Source organism: Phlebotomus argentipes, unplaced genomic scaffold (genome assembly GCF_947086385.1).
Source record: "Phlebotomus argentipes unplaced genomic scaffold, Phlebotomus argentipes genome assembly scaffold_4, whole genome shotgun sequence".
NCBI lineage: Eukaryota > Metazoa > Arthropoda > Insecta > Diptera > Psychodidae > Phlebotomus > Phlebotomus argentipes.
In genome coordinates, this window is record NW_026776174.1 from 9466956 (window position 1) to 9492135 (window position 25180).

The window sequence follows — 25180 nt, forward strand, 5'->3', positions numbered from 1 at the left end:
AGCGAGATGGCTCGTGGGTGTCGCCAGTGTGTGCCCTTCGCGCGATGTTGGGCCACAGAGAGGGCCGCGGGGACGGACGGCGGTCGCATTTGGCGAAGATTGGCGATATAAAATTAGAAAAGTCTCCCTCACTCTCACGTCAGAGCTCCGCGCGACTTTTCCTCACATTCCCAACCGATGGCGCCCGAGACTCCCGCACTTTTGCTCAATATATGTTGCTCAGATGCTGTGAATTTTCTCTGGAAAAAAAAACTCCCGCATCGTACACTAAAAATCCTTCTACATCACCTGCAAAATGGGACAAAGTGAAAGTCATTGAATATATCTTTTATTTCGCAACTATTATTGATTTCTTTCTTATGCTTAAAATCTACTGAGATATCCCTTATCTTTGCTAGAGTTTTTGAGACACTGTCTTATTATATATGTATCCTTCCTACAGAGGATTTCGATATCGTGATAAGAAACGATTAAAATTGTGGAATTTCCCTCAGGCAGAATTTGGATCACTGATTAATCCATCACTAATTGATTAAAGCTCAATAAATGCGTAATGAAACCCAAAATATATCGCCCGAAATTAGCAAAATCAACAATTCCAGTAATAATAATAATAAAAACATAGAGGATGACATGTAATATCTTTCAAGTTTAAGAGTGCTTCGAGAAAATTTCCTCCATTTATGGTAAAGAGCATAAATTCATTTTATCAAACATTTAATAAATCTTGTCCAAATGAGACACCACTTTATCTCTAATAATGAGCAAAACAATTATTATTGAGGAAAAATATCACAATTTGGAGACTCTAATACAAATATACACACCCAACACGGAATTATACATCCTCTATCGACTGAGCAATTTCTTCCAATAATAGTGATATGAATTACTTTTAACTTTGAGGGTGATTTTCAATTATCGCTTTCGGCTCTTGTCCTGCTGATTTTGTATGTCTTTTTTTCCATTTTTGTGACATGATGATTATCCCAAACCATGATCATCGAAGAATCCTTGAGGTGTTTCCTCCTGCGAGAAACGAACAGAAGACATTAATTAGTTGTGTAATAGATTTTTGTTGATAATGATAATAATTCAAGAGATTTATGTGATGTACTTCTAAACAAAAGGATTAATAAATACACTAAAGCCACTAAGAAAACCAGAATCAAAACAAGGATGTTATTTACTGAATATTATCTCTACAATTAATATGCAATTAATTTTAGGCATTATTGACAGTGTTTACATACCTTGTTTGGATTCCAATTTCATTTACTTTTCTCTCTACCAAGTCATTTTCTTATTATGTATTTTTTTTTCTTTTTGAATGCGTTCTTTCTTCAGCTAAAAGAACTATTAGCACTACACTACACACAAAATATTCGAAAGGAGAAAACAAATTAGGGTGTAGAAATACAGTCTCCCTTCTCTTCAGCAAACTTCCACTACACATTCAGTATCAAGCTCAATATTTGGGTTTCTTTCTTCATCATCCAAATCATTATTAGCTGATGTGAATTCTCTTCAACTGGACATTTTGCTCGCAGATCGAAAGGAAAGTTCTTTTTTCTTGTAAGGATTAGTAACAAAAGATAAAGGCAGAAGGTTTTCTGTTAAGAAAGTTAAGGATATTATTAAAAAGCACTTTGTTAGCCACATTTTATTACTTACAAACTCCTTTAGTTAATTCATAGTGTTAAACGCTTTTTGGCTCTCAATAAGTAATTTCTGTCTCTTACATTGTTATGTATATGTCTTATTTACAAATACTTTTGGTCTAGAATTCAAAATAAAAATTCAATACTGTTTCAAGGATTTTCCTTTTGATTTTATTCCATCATCTTCTTCTTTATCTTTAAATATCATCTTTTCTACAATTTGTTCTTTTTTTCCTTTATTAATTCTCCCCTGTAAAAAGACTGGCAAGAAATGTTGCAAATAAATTCGTGTAAAAAAATCTACGGTAACTTTAAATTTACTCAATATAAATTGGATTCCTTAGAATGATTTCCTCAAGGCTTTTCTCTCTTTCCACGCCTATTCAATGACACCTGAGTTTATTAATTATAGTAAATGGAATTCATTGTTTCTCTATTAGTAACAAAAAATAATCACTGATTCGATTGATAGAAACATTTTGTGCGTCTGCAACACAGTTCATAACTCTGTTGCTTTTCTGTTGCCCTACAACAATCCAATATCTCTTAATGCTCCATCAACTGCTTCATCCTGAATTTAACAGAAAATCATTGTAAATCATCATAATTCATGGTGGAGAAGGAGAAGAAGCACAAATATAAGAAATTATGTCGGTTAAAGAGAGAAATTAGAGGATTACTTCCCTACAGTGACCCACAAAATATGATATAATTTTTATTTATATTATTATTCCTTTCTGCTCGAATATCCACATGAAAATGATCTTTTATACAACTGATTTGTGTTAATTTTATGAATACCTCATTGCCAAAATGATATGTCGTTTAATTAAAGAACCCACGTGAAATAAATACACCAACAAACTCCCACAAAGTCCTCTCTTGTTGGGATAATAATTTTTTTTAAACTCTGACTACACATTTTTTCTTTTCTTCATTTCTTTTCATTCACCACGACGAGTTGACTGAAATCGTCAAGAAACAACGAAATATAGGATCTATTTACATTTGGGAAGAAACTAAACACAACAAAAGAGACAGAAAAAATGTATGAAAGAAATGTTGCAGAAGAGGGGAAAAAATTCTGCAGTGTGTGTTTTCTTTATTTTCAAAACAAAAATTGCAAATCCAAAAAATATGTGTAAAATAGCAGGGACATACAGTTATGCAGATGCACAACTGCACATCTTCCTTTACAGAAAATAATGTATAAATTGTCAAACATTAAATGTATCTCACTGTTTTCCTCGTGTCTTGTAATTTTGACATGGAAATTTAGGAGTTCTTGTACTCATTCTTAACTCTACAAATACACTGCTGACAGTTTCTAATCTTAGAAGGGTTTCCTTGTCATAATTTTTTTCTTCTTAATTTCACTTTCTCGTCAAGCAGTTTTTGATTTATTCCTTCTCTCTTACTCAAGTGCTTTTCTTGCTTTATTTTTTTTGAACTAGCTGATAAAAGGACTAGACTACATTCTCTTACTACTTCTTTTCATCCTTTCCATGCAACACACTCTTCATCAATCGCTTGGCAATGTGTGAAGTGGAAAGGCTTTTGGCTCAAGATGACTACTTGGGATATAATAAGTGGTTAATAAAGGGAGCGCAATATAAATAGAACTTTTTGGGAATAATAAATTATGCATAAATTACTCATCTTTCAATTACCCATCAAAATATTGAGGCAATTGAAGCTTTATCCTTTGAAAATTTCAACAGGAATTCTTCTTTAGACGCTTCTTTCTTCAACAAATCAAAAGGACACTGTCATTCTTTTTTCACTAATTGAGTGTTTCATTGAGGTCCTGTGGCGTGTAAGCATTGAAAAATAGTAATAGTTTACAAATTTAAAGGTTATACTTTCCATGTTATTATTTCGCACTAAATTCGATTTTTTGGTTAAGAAATACAGCGCAAGGATGTTATGATAAATAAAGTAGCAACGATAAAATATTTCTCAGTAATATATAGAAAGGGGTAAAAGGGTAGAGAGGAGGACATCTTTCTTGTCACTAACAGAACAGAATATAATATAATAACATGGGCATACAGTATAATGCTATTAAAAGAATATTTCATGCTTGCATGCATTAGATTCTATTAGCCTCTTTCTTATTCATTTTCTCACTGATTTTTTTTTCTCTTTGTTTTAATCCATTATTATTACTCTTCTCATGCTGTCATTCTTGTATTAATTTTGTTTATCTTTCTCCATCAATTAAATACTAATTAGATATATGTATAAATTTTACGTTTTTTTTTGTCTTTAGAAAAATATTTTGTTACTCTTGCTAAATTATCCACATACGTTTAAACAAATTTGTCTGTGTGTCTTTTGCTATCAATGGTTTTCCTCTGTCTGTGATTTATTAGTATAACATCTTAGGGAGTGTGTCGTGTGCTTGTGTGTCTTTCGCGAGAGATGGACATTAGTGTTAAATCTCTGATCAAAAGTGCTTTTAGTAATCCCATCTACAAATCATATGCATATAAGTCTTCATCGTACATCTGCAAGAGAAGAAATTTAGTTGATGGAAGAGACAAATTAATTCAATTGGCTATTCTTAAAATGGCAAGACAAGATTGACAAATGTGTTTGTATTGCACCAAGTCCCGGATGACGAATGACTCGCTCTAAAATGATCACTTCTCTATTCTGATCTTAAAGCATTTATGGACACACACACGACACATTCTCTCACATGTTTTCTCATCTGCTGGTTTATTTCTTTCTTTCTCTCTCGAAGATTGAGTTGTTAAGTGTGTTAATTGTATGCTGCCTGATTTTTTTTTCTGAAGTGTGTTTGTGATTGGTCAGAAATCCCATTCATAACATATCTAGAAATTATATGAATGTCAATTGAGTGTAAAATCGGATTAATAGATCCCTCTGTAAAAATAGACAGCAATAGGCAGCCCAGAGACGAAACATTGGCCATTCCATTGATAGAAGCAGAAAACACAAGACAAATAAGTTCATGTAGCAAAAATGCCAGTAAAAACATATAAAAGGTCGACGATACGATTCTTGTATGTGGATAAAATGGGAATAGAGAGAGAGATATAGGTGTGGGAGATTTATAAATCATAAGCATCATCAGGCGTACTGACCTCTTGGAGCACATCCTGGGCCGCTATAGCCTTTAGGACGTTCTTCTTCGACGTCTCCTGCATCTCTCCACCCACAAGAAGCTCGTCCAGTATGAAGTAGGCTTTCTCAAAGTTGAAAATTATATCCAATTCACAGACCTGCATATAAAACATTTAATCTCAAACACTCTTCCATCAAAATCTCATGCACTGCTGTTCTTACGCTGCCAAAGTACTTGTCCAGAAGCTCCACGTAGCGATGAATGATCTCCAAAGTCAACAATTCATTATCATTCTGCTCAATAGCACAGCAAAAGTACAAACTCGCATATCTGAAAAAAGTAGGTCATCAATGGAAGACCGCGAGCTTTTCTTGCCACCGACCAAAGCTCTTTACATACCTTTTGTAAACAATCTTGCAGTCTTTCCACTCCAGGAACGAACACATTTTCGGCTTCCTCGCCAAGATTGTCGTGATCAATTCCCGTGTTATTTTCTTTTTTACCTTGTCCGGATGTGCTACGTACCACTTCTGCAGTCTCAACTTGCCCTGCCGGCTGAACAGCAACATGAAAAGCATCTACAAGTAGAAATTTCGCAAATTCTCAGCATATTTGTTTTTCTTAAAAATGCGGCCATGATGACTTTCAACTGAGACTCTGACAAATTGCCAGAAAACACCCTACAATTTCTACGAGTATCACTTATCGCAACTACTGAAATCACTACTTTTTAGCAACTGCACATCTTTAAGATGAAAATTTGTATAAGAACTTACCATTTTGATGGGAAAATCTAGGGGTTTTCGTGGAAAATAGGTAACTCGCGAGAAAAATGGACGGGCACTCTGGAATACTGACAGCGTTGTGACGTGCCTGGAAAGTGGAACGTTATGCGACCAACTTCACGCCTCACGAGATTGAATTCCACGGGAAAGTGTTGTGAAGTCATGGAGAAAGCAGGTATAGACAGAGATACTGTGTGCAATTTGCCATTTTCTCAGTAAACAATCCGCCTTTTGCAGGAAAACGCACTCAGGGAGATGGTCAAGAGCACGATGCGCCATTAGAGGGGCAAAGTCACGCAAGAAAGACAGTGAAAGCACGCCAGCAAGCGAACCTTGGAGAGAGCCAGAAGAAAAAGGGGGCAGTTCCCAAGGAATCACCCTTGGCTCCCGTGGGAAAGATCTTCAATCTTGTACCTCACTTGGTGCACAGTGCCAGCCGATCGCCGGGCTTTGGTAGGAACAAAGAGCCTAGATTTGTGCCGTTCGAGCCCTATAAAGGAGCCGTGACACCGATAATCCCCTTCCGGAAGCAACCAGTCTTCCGTGGCAGAAGTCGGAACAACTTGGATCTGGGTGTTCTGGTGTCCCAGTTGTCCGATATAAAAGCTTGTGAGCTGATGCAGTTGCAAGGAAGTGGCGGAATGCCAGAGGGTGGCTTAAGTGGGTGCATGTCGGACTCCGAGGCAAAGATTCATGCCCTGGAGGTGCAAGTGAAAGAGCTGAAGAAGGAGAAAGAGTATTTTGAAAGTCAACTGAAGTTCCAAGTTCAGGTGAATTCGGAACTGAAGAATCTCCTCGTAGCCGCCGTGGGAGAAGATATACAGACGAGGGTCAATGTTCTCACAGAAGACAAGCTCCAATTGGCCAGAGCTCTGCTGGATTCCGCCAACAACATCACAACGCACACGGTAATTTCTGTTGATTCGAATGTGCCACTCTTTTTTGCTGATGGCTTTCCCTTTTCAGGAGCAAATAGAGTATTTGGCTGGGCAGAGCGAAGTGTGGCGGAGTAAATTCCTCGCCAGCAGTCTCATGGTGGAGGAACTGGCCAGATGGAAGGCTAGTCTCACGCAGAAGAACCACCTGCTCGTGACATCGAACAAACAACTTCTGGAAATGACAGCGCGACAGGTGCGAGACATGGCGAAGGACATCCTCAGGAATCTGAAGTTCTTGGCTCAAATGCGAGAACTGAAACTACCCTCATCGAACGCTGTGGACCTTCTGGCGGAGTGTCTCAACATTTCGCAACAATTGGTGCTTCACTCGGGCGTGGGCATGCCCGAGGATCTCAACCTAGACAACCTGGAGCCTATGACAGAAGCGGAAAGCGCAGCAATAAAAGCCCTCCAGAACTCCAATCAACCTCTGATGTCCACTGATGAGGCCTTCAGGGCCATCGTTGGACAAGCTTTCCCCTCCATCCTCGCGATGCGAAAGGATTCCACGGCCGGGGATGAAGCAAACGCCAATGCTGGGCAGGAAGTCTCGCCAAAATAACTGGATTGGTCTTGGTAGTCTTATTTAATATGATTTTTATATACAGAGAATTTTACCTTGTTGAATCTTCGCCCGTTTGTGTCAATAAATCAGTTGTTTTGCATTCAGGAATGACCAGACAGAGCAACACAGTCTCCCTGAGATGCTCCTCGAATCCCTGGAGCAGGAGGAGAGTAGCAGGATTAAATTACTCTATGTTCTCCCCACTGAAGAGATTCTTCGGGCGAGGATTCATCCAAAAATTCTCTCGTTCACCCGAGAGTCCTCATTCACACAGGTATCACATGTTCACCGAATCTCTGGCCACACTCACACAAGCACTAGTAGAGAGTCCACGGAAGGGCGTCTATCTGTGGACCTTACTATTGGTAGTTGGGCTGAGGCTTCCCGAAGCTGAAGCCGCCACCGCCACCGCCGTCTCTCTGGCCAGCATCGCCCAGCACGGCGGGATCCTCCGTTGGACTGGGCATGCGGAACTGCTCGGCGGAGAGTCGCGTGAACAGGATTCCGACGCCCTCAATCAGCGCCAGCAACACGCCGCCAATGATAGCCGAACCGGCCATCGCAGGAACGCCGTTTCGCGCTGCCAGAATCCCTCCAGTCGCCGCTCCGCTGATTATCGAGTTCCATGGATCCTCCTTCTTGCGCAGGTGAACTAGAGTGCAGTCAATTGTGCTGAACATTCCGCCCCACACGGCGAAATTCCCCGCAATCACGGGTGATCTGGCTTTTATGGCTGTCAGACTGCCCAGCTGAAACATCCCACAAGATCACATTACAATCTAATTGGGGCGCTGTTCGCATAGGCAGACTCACCATTCTTCTGCTGAAGCCCGACGGGGCATTGCGGAAGCCCTTTATCGCCTGGAAAACACCCCCTCCGATGCACCCCATGGCAAAGGCACCGCCGCAGTCGTCGACAATGCGATAGGGGCAGGGCTCGCGGGCGTACTCCTCCATTTCCGAGCGTGTTCTGAAAAGACGCAAAAGGTCATCCCTAACCTCTCAGCTGATTATGTAATTATCCATTCAAACAACTCCAGGAACGTGAAAATCTAACCCCACATGCACAATTTCGCCCCCAACAGATAACAGAGGTCACGAAAGTCCACCTTTAGTACCCAGAGTATTCGAGAAAACTCAAGCTAACAAAATCAATAAAATATCATCCGGAAGGATAATTTTTTTTCACCCACTCACCAAAGTTCTGTCGATATCGCGATGTCTACAGGATGTTTCGAGAGAAGAGATCTACGGGGTAATTCGTGAGAAGTTACACGCTCAACTTATGCGAAATAATCTCATAAAACGCACATTTTCATGTGAACTTGACAATTTTCGTCAGCCTCCGCGATGCAGACCACCATAACCTCACTTTCCAGTCGATGAGTGTCCGGATCTTCTCCGGAACAGTCGATGAGAAGTGCTGCAAACTTCAGCCAATATGGTGTTTGTTTGGGCTGAAATTGTTTACATCGCCGTGCTTTTGAGAGTGCCCTAGAAATGAAAAGTTTTCTGGAATTATCACACAATTTTATGATAAATCACCAGTGAGTGCCTTGCAAGGTGGAGAAGAAATGATTTTGTGAGTTGCACATAAATTATTATCTGGTTTCTCATGGTTTTTGCCAAGTGATTTGCGGAGCTTTCAGATAGCATTTTTGCACATTTCTGGATATATCTCTCTTATTATCATGTAACTTTCCTATTGTAAGACTTGTAATACCTGTAAATTGAGAGCTGGATGAAAATTGTGGTATTTTTGGCTGAATTATTGGGTGAATGTTTGAGGTTATATGCTGGCGGTCTCCGGGCTGGAAAGCTAATCAGTCTCAGTGCAGTTCGATGAAAAGCAATTGCCTTATCTTTATGGCTATTTTAAAAAGACGAAAAAACAAGCGATGCAAGACTATAATGTAAACAGAATTTACATATAAAAATAATTATGAAGTGTTGATATGAGAGTCGCATTAACTGCACAGAGATGGACTTTTCGCTTGGAGAGGAAATTTCTTAATGATATTTTTCTTGTTGGCCGAGAAGATTGGTGTTGCTTTTGCTGATAAGGTTTCTGTGAAATTTTGGGGATGTTTTGGATGGAAACCCGGCCCTGATCTCGGGAGCAGAGTTTGTGTTTAGCTCCGATTTTTGCGATTGAGCTGTGAACTGTGTCTGACTGGTAAATCTGAGATCACATCCCGCACGCAGTCCATAGACCCACAAATCGATAACGCTAATTGTAAATATTAGAATTATTTCTCTCTCTCTTTCAATTATGTGATAATTATATACTCGTACGTTAAAATGAGATGAGCTCCGATGAGCTCCTCCAGTTATTCTCCTGCACTCGATTCGGACAGTTGAATCCCAAGGAATTCCTTTGCCTTTCTAGTGATTGTTGCACAGTTTGAGTGGTGAACAGAGTTGATTTTGCAGTGTTGTGTGAATTAACAATGAGTGATTGAGTGATCATGCCCAATACGAACGTGGAGAATTTATTTGGCTCCTGGATGGCGCGCCACGAGGGACGTGCTGGATCGTCCAGCCCAAAGTACACACCATTCAATTCTCGCCACAATTCGCCAGCATCGCTGCCCTCGTCGCCAATCTCCACATCGCCACTATCCACATCACCCCCGACGACGCTCAGGCGGAGCTACTCGAGCACCTTCACGCTCATTCCCGAGGATCGGGCCGTGGATGAGCCCATCGTGATCCAGGAGAGAGAGTACCGCACAGACTCTCATGGGATATTCTTCAGACTTTTGCTGTGGTGGCCAATTTTCCTGCTGAAACTCTTCCAACTGATCTTCAGGCGAGTGTCGGGCTTCGTGTGGAATCCCTTTCGCATTGCCGCTCCTACTTTCTGGATCTCAGCCGGATTGTGGATCTTCTGGAAGTTCGTAGGTTTCCCACTGGCACTTTTCAAGTGGATATTGATCCGCATACACACACCATCGGCGGAGAGGAATCGTCGGAAGAGGACAGTGCTGATCAGTGGCGGCAGCACAATTCAGACACTCCATCTGGCCAGGAATTTCTACTCTGCCGGATCACGAGTGGTTGTGTTTGAGTTTGAAGGATTGTTTGGTCTGGCGCGCTTCTCAACGGCCGTCAGCAAGTTCTACACTGTTCCCTGTCCAACGGCAGACTCCCCACATGACTACGTGGCGGCCTTGTGCGAGATTGCTGAGAAGGAGAAGCCCTCTTTCTACATTCCCACATCGGCGACCAGTACTGCGCACTACGATGCTCTGGCCAAGCCCCATCTGGAGCTCCTGGGTTGTCTCTCCTTCATTCCTGGCGCCCAGGAGGTGGCCGTTCTGGATGACATAATGGAGCTGATGGTGAAGTGCAGATCCAATGGAATAGCCCTGCCACCGCACAGGATTGTGCAGAGCAAGGAAGACCTCTTCCGCCTGTACGACATCGGATGGCTTTCGGGCTTCAGAAATATCATAATCTCTGGCGGGCCGATGGGCATAGTGGAGCGCAATAAGTTCATTTTGCCTAGCAACCGACGCGACTTGAAGCTCACACATGAGATCAGTGAACAGCGTCCCTGGATGGTGATTCGTGATCTGCCAGGATCGCACTACATCACATGCACCACGATCAAGGAGTCGCGTGTGGTGGCGAATGTGACTTGTCTGGTCAACTCGGACACCAAGAGTCTCGTGCCGGAGTGCAATGAGGAGGTGGAGAAATGGCTGAAGGATTTCTTCAACAAGATACGCTTTCAGCGACCCATCAATGCTCACGTGAGCTTCAGGCTGGTGAAGTGTGACCTGAGTGGAAATCTCTTGCCGATGGGGACGCGCGTTGGAGTCTCTCTGCCCTACATTTGCTACACTGGCGTGCATCCGAGAGTGCTGTGGAAGCCTTGTCCGCACTTCTCGCGCCAAAACTCGGGACCACTGGTCCAGGAAGGCGGCCGATACTGGATGCACGAGGCTGTCCTCAACACACTGCGTCATCCCTCGATGGACGCCGTGGGGAAGTTGATCGGCACGGTGCTGGACAAGCGAGAGGCGCTCTTTGTGTTCTGGGATCCACTGCCCTATTGTGCCTACTACCACTTCCAGCTGCCCTTTAACTCCGTGAAGCAGTTTCTGCAGAAGAGGCAGGCCTCAAGGAGCCCAGCAACGACAATGACGGCACCAGTTCATTAACCATCTCTTGGTTTTTGCCTCACATCTGTGGAGATTAGGTCTGTCTCTGGCGCACTTAATCTCTCTATGTTTTTCTTCGCAGTTTAGAGAATTCATAAATGTGATGAACTGAAGTGATGCTGGTGATGAAACTGGACTATGGCCGCACAGCGCATTGCAAAACATATGGCAATCCCTTGAAATTTATCGATTAGCCTGTGTTGAGAGGCGGAGAAATGCTTAGGATTATGTAAGACTAGGAGTACAATTAACTCTCATGACAATATTGTGGAGCGTGTGTAAAAATTGACTTTTTTGCTGGACTCGGTAATTTCCTTTCCACGCCAAATTGATAACTTTCAACAATACTCCTATATTGAACCTTCTCTGTGACCAAGAGATAAAGACATATGCTGTTTTTTTTGGTGTGGTCACTTCACTAGATAGTGTGTTAATATTCATTAATTTTTTAATGATAAAGTGGACAATTTACAAAAACAGTTCAAAGTTTATACCTCTTAATGATATTTTTATTGAAAAATACTGTTTTGATTCACGCAGTATCGCTAAGAATTCTTACTTCTGTGGTAGTGATTGTAGTATATGAATGAAATTCACTTTTGAGTATTGGCAGAGAGACAAAAATATTACTCTATCTTAATGTTATTTATTCTGTATGCATTTTTTATTATTATTCATTAGTCTAGAGCTGATATCACCTAATGGACAGTGTGATAAGAGATTTTCGTATCGCACTGCGATATTATTGTGAAGTTTATGAATGAGATATTCTTAAAGAAGCAGTGAAACTTATTTATTTTAGGATTCGTACATATCGAGAAAGTGGCAGTTCTCGTGAATTACTTAATGTAAGAGTAGCAATAAATGAAATTTATGCTCTTTTCCTAATAATATTTTATGCGAAATATGATAGAAATTTAGTTAGATTTCCTATAGTTATAAGATTTATTCTGTTCGCGTCAATATCGTCTACTATATACTTCCTGCGATGCCATATAATCCATAAAGTCTATGTACATGGGAAAACAAAGTCAATAAATGGCGAAAAAGGAGTTTTCTTTTGATTTATATCAAGCGATTGTTTGCGTGCACTTACATCACCTAATATTTTCCCATCTTATATACAAAGCGTTTGGGTGATAAAGCTGAAAAAAAGTAGACATTCCTTACAATCACCATCCTTATAAAAATAACGTTATATGCATAATCGATGACGAGGAGGATTCGTCTATAGCAGTGAAATTATGTTGTGGAACGCCTATCTTGGGACGATGAAGGAGAAGGAGAAAAAGTGTATCAGAAATGTTCTCATTTATATTTCTCTTTTCTTAAAATACACCATAATTTTTGCATCAATGAACTTTGTCCATGAGATATTTGTTCACTTTCTGTGAATGTCGACAAGAAGAAAGGCACGTACACATGGTAGACATAAAAATATGTGAAGTAAAAAAGAGAGAATATTTTTGATATAAAGAATTTTTATGTGCATTTGTATGTCAGTTATATTGATTGGTCAGAATTCATTTATAAGAAGTGAAATAATGTGAAATTGTAAATAACCCCAGAAAATTAACCTTCATGTCTGAATATGTGGCTGATAAGCGTGGCTGTAATCAGTATGAGACCTGCAACTTGAGCGCTTTTATCCTGTGTTGAGATTTTTGCTCGTCTTTTTGCTCTGTTTTCATGCAGTATTATTTGCGAGATAATGCTATATGAAATGTAATTCTCCCCCTCTTCATGTTTTAAAATTCATTCTTGCCGTTTTTTTATGCTGAGAACATGGCTAATTTGGTGGCGTTTGTTTTTAGTGAACTTTTTCGTCTGGGAAACATTTTTGAATGTCAGAAGCACCGCCAACAAGGCAGAAGTTTGTAAAGTTGGGGAAAGATTGCAGCAGAATTTTTACCATTTAGTGAAACAGACACACAAGTTTAGCTCAGAGGTTCGCTTCAGCACGTTCTTCCTGCAAAAACTACACTCAGATACTCAGTCACCCCAGAAAAGGGTGGCATGTGAAAGTCAAATATTTCTTCATGATGATACTTAGGACATTCCATTCGAGACTCAAATGGATCCTTTGTAGAATTCTTCATTGTCATTAGCATGTAAATTCACACTGCAAAATTGTATATCTCTGCTCGTCAACATGTTGTATAATTAGAAGACGGTTGAGAGGAAAAAATGTCATGGTATTTTGGGTGATTCTCATATCGCTGCGCCATGTTGTGTAACACATAATCCATTCCCTCCCTCGCTTCAATGTTAAAGTTCAGCCGGCGATCAAAGTGCGTGCTGAGCTCGCCTTCGCTCATGATGATATTTTTCCCACTCTCGCGAGGAGAAGCGCGAGACGCCTGAGATCCGGCACGGAAAAAAGCTGCAACGAGGAAGGAATTCATGGAGGAGAGATCAGAGTTCAGTTTGGCATTCATGTGGAAGATCCATGCTGAAATCTGCAGTGTAATTTTGCGTGATAAGGCCCGTACTGGAAGAGTTGTCATGTAATTTCTCGCGACAGAGAATGAGGGGGAGGGCAATAAATGCGGTCTATAGACTAAACATCGCGAGCCTGTCGATAAGGGGGAGAGAATGGTAATGCAAATTAGTTCTGCTATGGATTTTTCGGGTTATTGAGTTATGGAATATGCTCTACAATTGAATACCATGACAACTTGTAAAAACTGCGTAATCATTTCATTTTTTTTCCCCATAATATGTTGATGAGAATTTGTGAATTACAATGCACAAATGAGTATTGGAATGAAATTAGAGAAGACAGAGTCTATAAAGGTGTGAAAAAGTCAGGAAATAGCTTCAGTCCAGGGAGAACTTTAGTGTTGAGTGCTTCTTCTCATCTATTAAATTTGTGTTCATCCAGTGCTCAAGGAGTTTGCAAAATATGCAAAATAATTCAAATTGCGAGGAATTTCTGCAAACACTGCAAGCTAGGACGAGGCGAGGATTTCATTTTTCGAACACACCTCAGCAATATTTGCGAATATCTATCAACTCCAGTGGGGATTCGAGTAAAGAACAATTAGGTATAAAAGAGGACAGAAAAATATGGTAAACGATTGCATGACAAAAGTTCAGGAAGTCTTATGATTTTTGGAGTCTCTTAGTAATAATAACAAATTTATCATTCTCTTCTCTCACACCACGCCGCCCTCAATATTCGGCTGGGACGGCTTTTTTCCTCGCCACCCAGTTGCTACGCCCACCCTGTCATCACGGGTGGATTATGGAGGAATTTTAAGTAATGGCAATGGGCCACCCGGAGAAGACACCACAAATATTAGTGCGGTTGCCAGGAGAGACGTTATAAATGAATCGAATTCAAAGAAACAACTCCCACTGTGCTATTTGCAGATTTGCAAACGAACAAAGTCAGTTCCTGTTAAGGTGGTGTGGAATCCGGAGGCATCGGGCAGGCACTCTAGGCGGGCTCTTGGGAGAAGAAGTGACTTGCAGTCTTATATTGTTATCTCAAGCTCTACATATCGTCATCTTAAGTTGCCTGGCAGTCAAATTGGCCACAAGAGGCAAAATTGTGCACGCGAGAGTTGCGTGAAGTGCCTAACGGCCAGCTTTGAGAGATTGCATAGTGTGAATTCTGAAGAAAAAATGTCCCGTGTAAGTTTAATTTGCTGATAATCATAGAAATGGATAAATTTATTGACGTAAATAAGGAATACGGGTGTCAAAAGTAGAAATTTTTATTGAAATCATAGTATAGAAAATTTTGTATATGGGAAACTCCATTTTCCAGACATTCTTATTTGGTCGATTGCTATTTTCTGACTAATCCCTTCTATCTATCTCACAAACTGTACATAGATTGAAAATAGACTATGTGATAAATAATAAAATAGGAAGCGCAGTTTGCACATAAAACATACTATTGGGAGAAGTTCGAAAATAGAACTACCCTCTCAGGGTGTGTCCTTAATTTTCCCGAGCAAAGAGCCCCAATTTTACATAACATTTTCATGTTGTGCCCATTGAAAACAATATAATTTCTGTCGAGATAATATGAACTGATTATGGCGGATACACTGCAATTGCACTATGCTATGCACATGCTAAATTTACACTCGCAGCACTATGCAAAAATATTTTTGTTTGCATGTTATTACCCCCGAGAGAGTGAGTTGCAAATTATGTTCTTACGTGTTGGCCAAATGGAGGAATTGATTTGAACTGCGAATAGAAGTGGCTATATATTGACGCATTGCATCTTATCAGTGTGCAGTTCAATGCATCTGGTTTTCAAACTATAATGCAGAAAGTTGAAATGCTCTCTAGGGGATGGCTTATGCAATGATGTCGAAACAGGAAAAGCTCCACGTAGTGGTAATTTAATGATAGCTTCCGCTGTATTCTCGAGCGGAAGGAAAAGTGGAATCATCCAATTTCCGTGATGAGTGTGAGAAAAGACACAGAGTGTGGTGCTTTAACTGCATGTGAAAATCTGACGAACATTCTTAAGGTAGAATAAATGATTTGGGGATGAAATGTATTTGCGAATATTGCTATATAGCGTTACATGTGAGTTACCACATTCTGTGCATTTATTTGCTTACCGCAATAATTATTTTGCCGAAGAGAAATTATGCAGCAATTTCGCCTGCGAATGCAGTATTTTAGCAGTTTATATTCCTCAGCAAAATCACGTCTGTGGAAAGTGCTCATCGTCATGTAGCAACACTCTTCAGATGATAGCTAAATTTAATATTCTTCTCAAATTTCTCGTCTTGAGAGACACATGGCTATAAACATGTCAGTTGGGAATGGCAATTGAATCTCAGATATGTGGGTACATGGACGAAAATGCTGGTAATTATTGCAGTGGATTACATAAGAGAATCTACCCTTTGACCTCGTCCATGTAAATTTTCGCCAACGCGAGATAATGACGGCTAAAAAGCTGTGAAATTTTACTCTTTTTACAGCGAGTCACACTTTTAGAATTAGATTTTTTTTTTCCTCTGGTGTAGAATATTTGCTCGTGTCTCTCATGATGGTTTGTGACTAAAAATGGAGGAGGGAGAAATAATAAATTTTGCTAGAGTTTGTTATTTACAGTAAATGGCATTTGCCTATATCTTGGATTGGGATCGCTATTTAATAATAAAAATAGCGATAAAAGTCTCAATGTGACAAAGTTTATCATGCGTGCAGAGGCACAGTTATCCTTTTTGGGGGTGGTGCGATGTATGTAGGAAAGGTGCATGGTAAATTATATACACGGTGTAGAGTTGGGTTTTTGGGTGAAGAAAACTTTCGTGTGGACACGCTTCCCATGCTAAAGAGGCAGAAAATGTGGATAAATAAAGTTTGATGGAAATTGCTTTCGATTTCTTTGCTGAAAATTACAAGTTTTATACCACACGGAGAGAGAAAAGCATTTTCCAATTCTCGTGTGTTTTTTAATCTAAGTGAATTACCGCGGTTTGGAAATGGGTTTTGCTATACACGAAATCATCAAGTGTTTGCATTGTGAATTCATCGGTTGTGCAGCACTGATTGTTTTCACACAAATTGACTCGTCACTGAACATTCATTGGCAACGTGATTACGCGCTGAGTTGAGAGAGTCGCGCTCTGAGGGTGTAAATCGGAAGCGCGGGAATGTATAATAAATTTGTATTCAAGGCATAGTGGCCGAAGTGTGTGCCTTCATTCATAATTAATTGCCGTCTCACCCTATTTATTGAAAAGCGTCCACCGCGGCGCGTTCCGTATAGTGGTAACTAGGGGTGGATTTGTTTTGCGCTCCACGTGCTTGTCGACCTCTGTTTTTTCTCTTTTTCTCAGTGTTGAACATGAGGAAGGCAAAGTCGGTCTCTTTCGATGTGGGTCTCCGCAATGAATCACAATTTTCAATCTTTTTCACGCCCTTTCTCAATCTTCATTGCAGCTGACGAAGGAGAATGTGACCAGCAGCCTCAGACGATCCAGCAGCAACGAGAGTTTGGAGAAGAAGAAGCCCTTCTCTCGTCCATTTAGCAAGTCCCGTCTCGACAATCCAGCAGGGCGCTCTGTAAGGATGGCCAGTCCGGCACCCGTTGAGACGGCGGCTCTGCTGCGCCAGAACCAGGAGCTACGACAGCGTTTGCAGGAGGAGGCGAGTAACTACCGCCGACGCCTGGACACGTACAAGCAGGCGCAGCAGAACCAGGCTAATCTCGTGGGCCGGCTGCAGTCGAAAGTGATGCAGTACAAGCAGCGATGCTCAGATCTGGAAGGTCAGGTGCACGAGACTCTGCCACCGGTGCCTTCCTACTCATCGAGGAGCACTCATGTGAGTTGTACTGCAATTGCAACCCTATTTGTAAAAAAGTAATTCAATTACGCTTTGTTTTGACCGCCAGCAACCGACTTCGATGGCCGCAATTCCACTACCACCGCCAGCAGGTCACTCAGCCACTTCTGCACCCTTGAGTTTGCCTTGTCCGGTGCCTTGTGATCAGCCCTCGCCGCCGATGCACTCGTACCACCATGAGAATGGAGAAGAATTGTCGCGTCGCTTCGAGGAAGAGCATCTAAGGTAGAAATTTAAGCTTAATCTATGAGCTTATAATAAGACATTGTGAATTCTTTCAGATGCGAACAACTCTTGGCGCAGAACAATTTGCTGAGGCAGCAGTTGGAGGAATCTCATCGCACTAATGAGATGTTGACGACCGATTTGCAGAAGTTGACAACTGATTGGGAGGCTTTGCGCGATGATATGTTGGCCAAGGAGGGCGAGTGGAAAGAAGAAGAGCAGGTGAATGTACTGAACTGTATACTTCGGGAAAACAACACGTGCAATTGGATGAGAAGAGCTGCGAGTGGGGCACAAATTGGTTGATCCTTCTAGGGTTTTAAGCGGGAATTGATGATTGGATTTGACTAGCAATCGATGCTAGAAGTCTGTCGTCCTCGTTTTTTAACGTTACGACTCAGGCAGACCTTATCCTTCTGATCCTGCTTTTTTGAACACATTTTTTTCATCTTCAGGCCTTCAATGATTACTACAACAACGAGCACACCAGACTCTTGAGGATGTGGCGAGAAGTGGTTGCTGTGAAGAGGAATTTCAAGGACATGCAGACGTCCATGAAGACAGATCTCAATAAGATGCGCTATGAGATGATGGGCATCAATCGCGAGGTGTCCAGTGCTTGCAGTGGCGTCACAGTGAATCTCAAGCAGGCCAGTCGCTATGAAGAAGCCAATCAGATGCAGATTGAGCGGGACAACATGGATCTGAAGTCCCAGATGGCCTCGCTGAAAGTGCAGTACGAGACGAGTAAGATTGAACTGGAGCAGCGCGACCAGAAGATGCAGCAGCTGATGCACGAGCTGAAGACGCTGGAGGACAGGTGCATGCACGCGGAGAATCAAGCTGCCCAGGCGCAGAGACTCAATGATGAGATTGAGCGCCTGCAGCATGCTCTCAGGGATATCGCCCACGCGGTGGTTCAGGACGCCGATGCCTCTAATGACGTGGAGACTGTGGCCAATCATATGCATCTCTCTCAGGGCGCCCAACTGCCTCCCAGATCCCCAAAACGTGGGGGTTGTCGCACGTCGCAGGCGTTCGCCGAAGGGACAATTTCAGCCGTTCAAGCGGCTCTGCATAAGTACCAACTCTCAATCCATGATTTGCAAGTGAAGTTGCAATCCAACAATGATGCCTTGTCAATCACGAAGAAGCAGCTGGAGAGCACAGAGAATACCCGGGATATCTTGACGTCGAAGCTCACAGAGATGACTGAGAAGATGGATGGAACGAATTACCAGTTATCGGAGCTGTGCAAGGAGCGTGATAGTCTCCAGAAGACTTTAGAGGGAATGCGAATGGATAAGCACACAATGGAGAGGGGCAAAGCGGAGCTAAACTCAATGGTAAACATCTTGTGTGTGTGTGTGTAATAAAGAATTAGTATGAATTCAAATGTTCTTTCAGGTGGATTCTTTGAATTGTGACTATGAAAAGCTCCAAAATCACACATCGAAGATGCAAAAGCTAATTGACTCTCTGGACGAGGAGAAGAAGATACTGGAGCTGGAGATGCAGCGCTCTATGAAGGACAAGGAGATCCTGGAAATGAATTTGAGGTAAAAAAAAATTGTTTTGGGAAGGAAAAAAAATTCGATCGTGACAGGACTTGAACCTGCAATCTTCGGATCCGAAGTCCGACGCCTTATCCATTAGGCCACACGATCTTGGTGTTGAGGAAAGCAACTTTGCACTTGAAGGCAAAATTTCTTATCGATTTTCACTTATTTATTTTTCATGTCCTACCTATTTGTTGAATTAAGTAGTCCTTTATTGAACAATCAGGATGAATGCCTAGCGATATTTATGGCCTATTTTATTTGATATTTATTCCCAAATACTTATGTTGGGGGAAATCAATAGTGACTTTGAGTGGGGAAATGTTGGAATATGTAACAGTTGTCGTATTTAATCAATTTCATTCGGTTATCTCGGGTATTACGATTAATTCTGAAGCATTCGCTATAGGTAAATAGGCTGATTTATGTATAGCGTGGAACACTTAATTCATGTTTTAAGTGAAGCTGAATGTCGATATATACATAACAGCGTAGCCGTGATCGTCTAGTGGTTATGACATCTCGTTGTGGCCGAGAAAGCCCAGGTTCGATTCCTGGTCACGGCATCTGTTCATTTTTTGCATTTTATTCCATTTTACTGATATAATTTTTTTGTCTGTCTCACAGAGCCGAGGAAGAGAGGACCAGCCGTCTGCGTGAAGAGACCATCACCCTCAGGGAGGAACTGAACAAGGTTTATCTCTCGCGTGACCTTCTGGAGCAGCAGAGAATGGAGGCGGAAAGTCTTTTGGCGCTCACAGAGAAGCAAAAAGCCGACTTGGAGTATGAATTTGAGAAGTTGTCTCTTGAGAAAGTGGAATTATCTGAGCGTCTGGACAAGAGCAGCAACTCTGGTGACAATTTGTCGCAGGAAGTGAAGCAATTGAAGGGCGTGATTGGAGAATTGGAGGAGGAGCGGAACAAATTCAAGACCCTGTCTTCAGAATTGGGTGTGGATGTTGCTTCGCTGAAGAAGGAACTGATTTCGGCCGAGCAAGTTCGTCTGGATTTGGAGTCTGAGAAGCTGTCCATCAGTGAGAAGCTGAAGTTCCTGGAGATTGACAAGGACAAGGTGGAGCAGGAGCTGATTCAGGTGACTCGAGAGCGTGGAGATGTGGCCAATCAGCTCACGGTCATCACGCGCAAGAAGGAAGGCCTGGGTGAAGAGCTAATGAGACTTCGTCAGCGCATGGAGCAGTCTAATGAAACTAATAGTCGTCTTAATCGCAATCTCGAGGACTTGGTGAAGGAGAATGAGGAGAAGATGGTGGTTATTGAGGGCCAGGAGAAGGAATTGCAGCGAATGCAGGTAAAATATTTTCTTAAACGTACTCAAAATTGTATGGTTTGTGTCTTGGCTATGGATGAAGTGGAAAAAAGAGTGCGTCAGCCGAGAATCGAACTCGGATCAACTGCTTGGAAGGCAACTATGCTAACCATTACACCACTGACGCATATGAAGGCTATTTGTCCAATGCCGATAGTAAACAAATTGTACACCCCATTTATTCGTTTTTTCAATTTACAGGAACAACTGGCATCGCTGAGGAGTGAAAAGGAAGCTCTTGAAGCAGTTCTATTTGACACAAACACAACTCTCGAGGCGACTGAGGTGAAGAAAGAGCAATTGGAACATGAAGTTCAAGATCTCCTGATAAAGCAGGAATCCATGAGGAATCAAATTGCAAGACTCGTGAAGGACTTTGAGAATAGCGAGAGACGTGCTCAGGAAATGAAGATTCAACTTACAAATGCGGCAGCGAATCAAGAAGCGGAGTTCTTGCAGAAGATTGCCAACTTGAAGGCAATGGCTGAGGAGAACGCAAAGAAATTGAATGAGGAGAAGGAGCAAATAAGGGCATCACTTGAGAAACGGATGCAGAGCTCATTGTTGGCTCTCCAGGCCTCCAAGGATGCAGAGATTGAAGCCTTGAAGGAGCGATATGATCAGCTGCAGATGCACGTGGAGGCTCTCTGTCAGCAGCACGAGGAAGTGATGATAAGGGCCGAGAATGATAAGCAGCAGGCTCTCATGTTGGCACACAGAGACAAGCAGGCAGTTATTGAGCGTTTGGATGCTGTGAGCAGGGATTTGGCGGCTGAGAACGATACGTGCGAAAGATTGAGGCGCGAAGGAGCGGCCAGAGCTGAGAAGGACAGAGCGACAATCAACCAGTTGAGAGAAGAGATCACTCGTTTGAAGGCGAAGATGGAAGAGAGCAGGTGAGTTCATTAATTTGTCTCTTGAGTGACTTTAAAGCTGATTGTGGCGATTTGTTTAAGGCAAAAACACGAAGAGGATCTTCATAAGTTAGAGTCCTATTTGAGTTCTCTTCGCGAGGAGCGCGAAGCAGCTCAGAAGGAGAATGAGGAACTTCGTGTTCAGATTCGCCTCTGTGAGGACAGAGGTGATTCTCTGAATAACCAATTGATTGAAACTGTGAGGAAATTGAAAGAAAGTAAGTATTGAATCTCTTCCATTAAATCTCGGATTTTGCTAAAAGTTTTTCCGACCATGTTGCAGCTGAAAATGCGGTTGAGGCTGCTCGAAAGGAGTTGACGGACACAAGACGTGCTCTGGCTGACAGTAATATTGAAAAGGACAAATATGCCAACACAAACAGAGATCTCAGGGATCATGTGAAGCGCGTTGAGGGACAGAGGAGAGAGGCTACGCGTATGCACGAAGAGGCGCTGCAGAAGATTGCTGGTTTAGAGGAGGCGCGCACAGCTAATGAGGTGGAGAAGACCAGACTGGCCACATTGCTCAAGGAGACGGACAATAATGTTGCGAAATTAAATCAGGAGCTGCAACAGGCGCAGAATAATCTGCAGAAGATGGCATCGAATGCCTCGCAGAAGGATGTGGTGGAGAAGGAGCTTCACGCGAGGCTAACGAATGAGATGGAGGAGAAGGAGCGCATCCAGGCGGAACTTCATCAGGCGAAGAAGCAACTGGCGGATTTGGATGCTAATTTGCACGCGACACGCCAAGAATTGGGTCGCTCGCGTTGCAAATTGAATCAGGACGAGCATCGCTGGCACGGGCGAGAGCAAGAGTTGTTGCAGCGCTTGGACGAGGGACGGTGCAGGGAGAAGAGACTGGAGGATCAGAAGCACAACTTGGAAGTGTGCCTGGCCGATGCCACGCAGCAAATTCAGGAGTTGAAGGCACGTTTGGGCGGTTGCGAAGGTCGTGTTCGTGCTCTGGATGAGCAACTTATTCAGACGGAGAGTGCAAAACGTGAGGTGGAGAACAGATTGAGTTCTATCGCTCACACTCTTCGGCGCATCGCCGGAATTCAACTGGACGGCACTGTGAGTTTGCCCTATCGCCTTCTCAGTCCCTCGAGGCGCTACAGCCCGGCTCGTGGTGGTCATGACTATGACTGTCGAAGTGTGGCTGGTGATGGACCCATAATTGATGTGGACCCAGAGATGGTGAGGAAGGGAGTGAGAACACTGATGCAACAAGTGGCACAAATTGAGCGCGAAAAGGATGACTTTAAGGCTCAATTGGCCACAGCGAGGAAGCAACTCCAGGAGGGAGCCGAAGCTCAGGCGAAGGGTGAGAACAAGATATCCAAGCTGCAGCAGGTGCTGCGCTCTGTCCAAGAGGAGAAGGCCAATGTGGAGGCGAAGTTGAACCAGAAGGGATCAGCTCTTCAAGTTGTGGAGGAGAATTTGCGTCAGAAGATTGAGGAAGTCAACATGCTGAGGGAGAAGGTGAACAGTCTGGAAGTGTCTCTGGCTAGTAGTGCTGAGGAGAGAGCTCAGTGTGAGGAGCGCCTGGAGAAATGCCGACAATCCGTCAGTCGTCTGGAGAGTGAGAAGAGACATCTGCAAGAGGAGCTCACTCGCTGTGAGAATCGCGCATCGAAATTGGATTTGCAACGTGTGGCTCTCGAAGGAGACATCCAGAGATTGCAGATGGCTCTCCACGAGAAGGAGAATAATCTGCGAAGCCTGCAGGAGCGCTTTGAGAATCAAGGGCGTGCGTCAACGCAGTTAGAAGACAGGTTGGCTATCCTTTCACATGCAATTCCTTGGCAAGTATGATATTCAATGTGTTCTTTACAGATGTATTGCGTTGAAGACGACCGTTGATCAACTCAAGGAGCGCCTCCAGAGTGCTGCCATCACGGAAACCGAGCTTAGGGCGGAGATTAACTGCCTGCACAAGGCGCACTCCGAGCAGGGTCACAATGTCCTCGCGGGACATGATAAGCTGAAGCAGATTCAGAAGACGTTGAGCAACAGTGAGAATGAGAGACGCATCCTGGCGGAACGTCTTGAGGCTGCTCAGAGCGTGTCTAATGACTTGAGGAGGACTCAGCAGGCACAGCAAGATTCCTGCCAGCGTTTCCAGGAGCAAGTGGCTGAATTGGAAGTGCAGAAGTCCGCTCTGGAGTCTCAGCTGAGGATTGCCAAGTGGAATCAGGAGAACGCCGATCAGATGTCCGCAACTGTGCCCAGCACCGCGGACGGAGACGCCTTGAGACAGATGCAGCGCGAGAGATCTGAGCTGAGAGTGAAGGTGGACACGTTGAATGAGAAAGTGCGCACGTTGGAGAATGAGAAGAGGAACATGGAGAGGAGCAGCAAGTTCTCTGGGCAGGTGCAGTTCGATAGATCAGAGAAGAGTCTCTATGATGGTGGGCGTGGGGAACTTGACTCCAATCGCTTGGAGACGGACACTTCGATGTCCAGAGGTGGTCATGGAGCGCTGAGCTCATCGTTCAACTGTGGACTGGATCACACGCTGATTGAGCAGGAGAATCGGGACTTGAGGATGAAGTGTCGCCGTCTGGAGACTCTGTTGGCCGAGAAGGAGTCAGAATTGGCAAGGGCGAAGGCGAAAATGGCTGAGATTCCCAAGTGTATGTCCAGTGATGCGGAGAAGTATCGATCTGCTCAGCTCCAAGCTGAGCGGCTCTTGGACGCCAGGGAGCAATCTCACCGACAGCAAGTGCTGCGCCTAGAGAATCAGGTGAGTTGTTCTCGTGTGTCTGCTCTGCACAGTGGATGTAATTGGGCGTCTTCTGCAGATTTCCATGCTTCGTGAGCAGCTGGCTCAGGAGGCGAAACGGAGGCAGCATTACATATTAAGAAGCACCAGAGCTGGGCGAGAGATGCAACAATTGCGTCAGACACTGGGCGATAGTCTTCGCCATGTGGCCCAAGAACCACTCGATCCCATGACTCTCGAGAGCGAGACCAGAAGGTGAGTCCAATTTCTCGTCTATTCCCATAAAAATGCTAACACACGAAATTTTTTGCAGATTGGACAGTGCCGTTTCTCTGAGTTTGCCACCAAACTCAGGCAGGGAATATGAGCACCACAGTGGCTACAGTCCACGCTACAAATAGTCAGCATTTTTGCAATGAATCTCCCCGCGAATTGGCGGGAGATCGAAGACATCTAGTCGGGTAATCATTTTATTGAAGAGAGATAATCACTTCACTGCCGACTCTTCGAAGCGGAGAAGAGGATAATATTTATTTGAGAAAAAAAAACGCTACAATACCAAAGGGAAATCTCAGAAAAAAGATGTGTTCATGTGGTTTTTTCCGATGTTTCACGTATAAAACTAGTCACGAATTGTTGAGGAATGAGAGGAGGATTCAAGGATCTATTTAGTAGGGCACTGATTGCACTCCAAAGACAGTATTAATGTTTGTCCATGAATGAACACACGGAAAATTGTAGAGAGAGATTTTATGCTTGATATAATAAATATTCTGAAAACACAGAAAAAGAGTGTGTAATTAAATTTTGATATGGAGTGTAATTTCATCTCATCATTGTACGTTATGTTTTGAAAGGGAGGTTCATCTATGCGACTAAAACGCT

The 25180-nt window shown here is 42.9% G+C and overlaps 5 protein-coding genes and 3 non-coding genes across 14 annotated transcripts; 4 read left to right on the forward strand and 4 right to left on the reverse strand.

Annotated features, from left to right (window-relative positions):
- Positions 1-312: 312 nt before the first annotated feature.
- On the reverse strand, positions 313-5624 carry LOC132258726 (AP-1 complex subunit sigma-2). 4 transcript variants are annotated; one of them, XM_059756175.1, is made up of 5 exons: positions 5532-5624; positions 5155-5333; positions 4977-5085; positions 4775-4912; positions 313-1029 (listed from the first exon to the last, which is right to left on the reverse strand). In XM_059756175.1, the coding sequence occupies exons 1-5, from the start codon at positions 5532-5534 to the stop codon at positions 985-987; spliced, it is 474 nt and encodes a 157-aa protein (XP_059612158.1). In that variant the 5' UTR covers positions 5535-5624; the 3' UTR covers positions 313-984. The 4 variants fall into 4 exon arrangements, with proteins under 4 accessions (XP_059612158.1, XP_059612159.1, XP_059612161.1 ...); XM_059756176.1 differs by lacking the exon at positions 313-1029 and adding an exon at positions 1852-2232; XM_059756178.1 differs by lacking the exon at positions 313-1029 and adding an exon at positions 2713-3468.
- Positions 5558-7053, forward strand: LOC132258718 (uncharacterized). The gene is made up of 3 exons (XM_059756162.1): positions 5558-5715; positions 5778-6448; positions 6507-7053. Exons 1-3 carry the CDS (start codon positions 5646-5648, stop codon positions 7038-7040), a joined length of 1275 nt encoding a protein of 424 aa, XP_059612145.1. The 5' UTR covers positions 5558-5645; the 3' UTR covers positions 7041-7053.
- LOC132258725 (mitochondrial import inner membrane translocase subunit Tim17-B-like) lies at positions 7046-8420 on the reverse strand. 2 transcript variants are annotated; one of them, XM_059756173.1, is made up of 4 exons: positions 8355-8420; positions 8241-8291; positions 7857-8013; positions 7046-7792 (listed from the first exon to the last, which is right to left on the reverse strand). In XM_059756173.1, exons 3-4 carry the CDS (start codon positions 7998-8000, stop codon positions 7403-7405), a joined length of 534 nt encoding a protein of 177 aa, XP_059612156.1. In that variant the 5' UTR covers positions 8001-8013; positions 8241-8291; positions 8355-8420; the 3' UTR covers positions 7046-7402. The 2 variants fall into 2 exon arrangements, with proteins under 2 accessions (XP_059612156.1, XP_059612155.1); XM_059756172.1 differs by having other exon boundaries at positions 8241-8411.
- An 87-nt stretch (positions 8421-8507) lies between these two features.
- Positions 8508-25152, forward strand: LOC132258708 (rootletin). 3 transcript variants are annotated; one of them, XM_059756143.1, is made up of 13 exons: positions 8508-8625; positions 17138-17521; positions 17592-17767; positions 17824-17989; positions 18223-19113; positions 19175-19326; positions 19954-20635; positions 20855-21549; positions 21610-21785; positions 21851-23345; positions 23407-24316; positions 24375-24550; positions 24609-25152. In XM_059756143.1, the coding sequence occupies exons 2-13, from the start codon at positions 17267-17269 to the stop codon at positions 24694-24696; spliced, it is 5862 nt and encodes a 1953-aa protein (XP_059612126.1). In that variant the 5' UTR covers positions 8508-8625; positions 17138-17266; the 3' UTR covers positions 24697-25152. The 3 variants fall into 3 exon arrangements, with proteins under 3 accessions (XP_059612126.1, XP_059612125.1, XP_059612127.1); XM_059756142.1 differs by lacking the exon at positions 8508-8625 and adding an exon at positions 14743-14851; XM_059756144.1 differs by lacking the exons at positions 8508-8625; positions 17138-17521; positions 17592-17767; positions 17824-17989 and adding an exon at positions 18077-18133.
- On the forward strand, positions 9344-12258 carry LOC132257615 (uncharacterized). The gene has a single exon (XM_059754595.1). It carries the CDS (start codon positions 9512-9514, stop codon positions 11210-11212), a length of 1701 nt encoding a protein of 566 aa, XP_059610578.1. The 5' UTR covers positions 9344-9511; the 3' UTR covers positions 11213-12258.
- On the reverse strand, positions 19362-19434 carry Trnar-ucg (transfer RNA arginine (anticodon UCG)). Its single transcript has one exon. It is a non-coding gene; the product is annotated as a tRNA-Arg (tRNA).
- Positions 19821-19892, forward strand: Trnah-gug (transfer RNA histidin (anticodon GUG)). Its single transcript has one exon. It is a non-coding gene; the product is annotated as a tRNA-His (tRNA).
- On the reverse strand, positions 20709-20780 carry Trnag-ucc (transfer RNA glycine (anticodon UCC)). Its single transcript has one exon. It is a non-coding gene; the product is annotated as a tRNA-Gly (tRNA).
- Positions 25153-25180: the final 28 nt, after the last annotated feature.

Coding starts and splice junctions, on each gene's coding strand:
- LOC132258726 (XM_059756175.1), bottom strand. Junction 4,913..4,976: donor TGGACAAGTACTTTGGCAGC/GTAAGAACAGCA, acceptor TTTTATATGCAG/GTCTGTGAATTGGATATAAT. Junction 1,030..4,774: donor CCCAGGATGTGCTCCAAGAG/GTCAGTACGCCT, acceptor CGTTTCTCGCAG/GAGGAAACACCTCAAGGATT.
- LOC132257615 (XM_059754595.1), top strand. CDS start 9,512: ATGCCCAATACGAACGTGGAGAATTTATTTGGCTCCTGGATGGCGCGC.
- LOC132258725 (XM_059756173.1), bottom strand. CDS start 8,000: ATGGAGGAGTACGCCCGCGAGCCCTGCCCCTATCGCATTGTCGACGAC. Junction 7,793..7,856: donor CGGGCTTCAGCAGAAGAATG/GTGAGTCTGCCT, acceptor GGGATGTTTCAG/CTGGGCAGTCTGACAGCCAT.
- LOC132258718 (XM_059756162.1), top strand. CDS start 5,646: ATGCGACCAACTTCACGCCTCACGAGATTGAATTCCACGGGAAAGTGT. Junction 5,716..5,777: donor TGAAGTCATGGAGAAAGCAG/GTATAGACAGAG, acceptor CGCCTTTTGCAG/GAAAACGCACTCAGGGAGAT. Junction 6,449..6,506: donor ACAACATCACAACGCACACG/GTAATTTCTGTT, acceptor TTCCCTTTTCAG/GAGCAAATAGAGTATTTGGC.
- LOC132258708 (XM_059756142.1), top strand. Junction 23,346..23,406: donor TCAACGCAGTTAGAAGACAG/GTTGGCTATCCT, acceptor TGTTCTTTACAG/ATGTATTGCGTTGAAGACGA. Junction 24,551..24,608: donor CTCGAGAGCGAGACCAGAAG/GTGAGTCCAATT, acceptor AATTTTTTGCAG/ATTGGACAGTGCCGTTTCTC.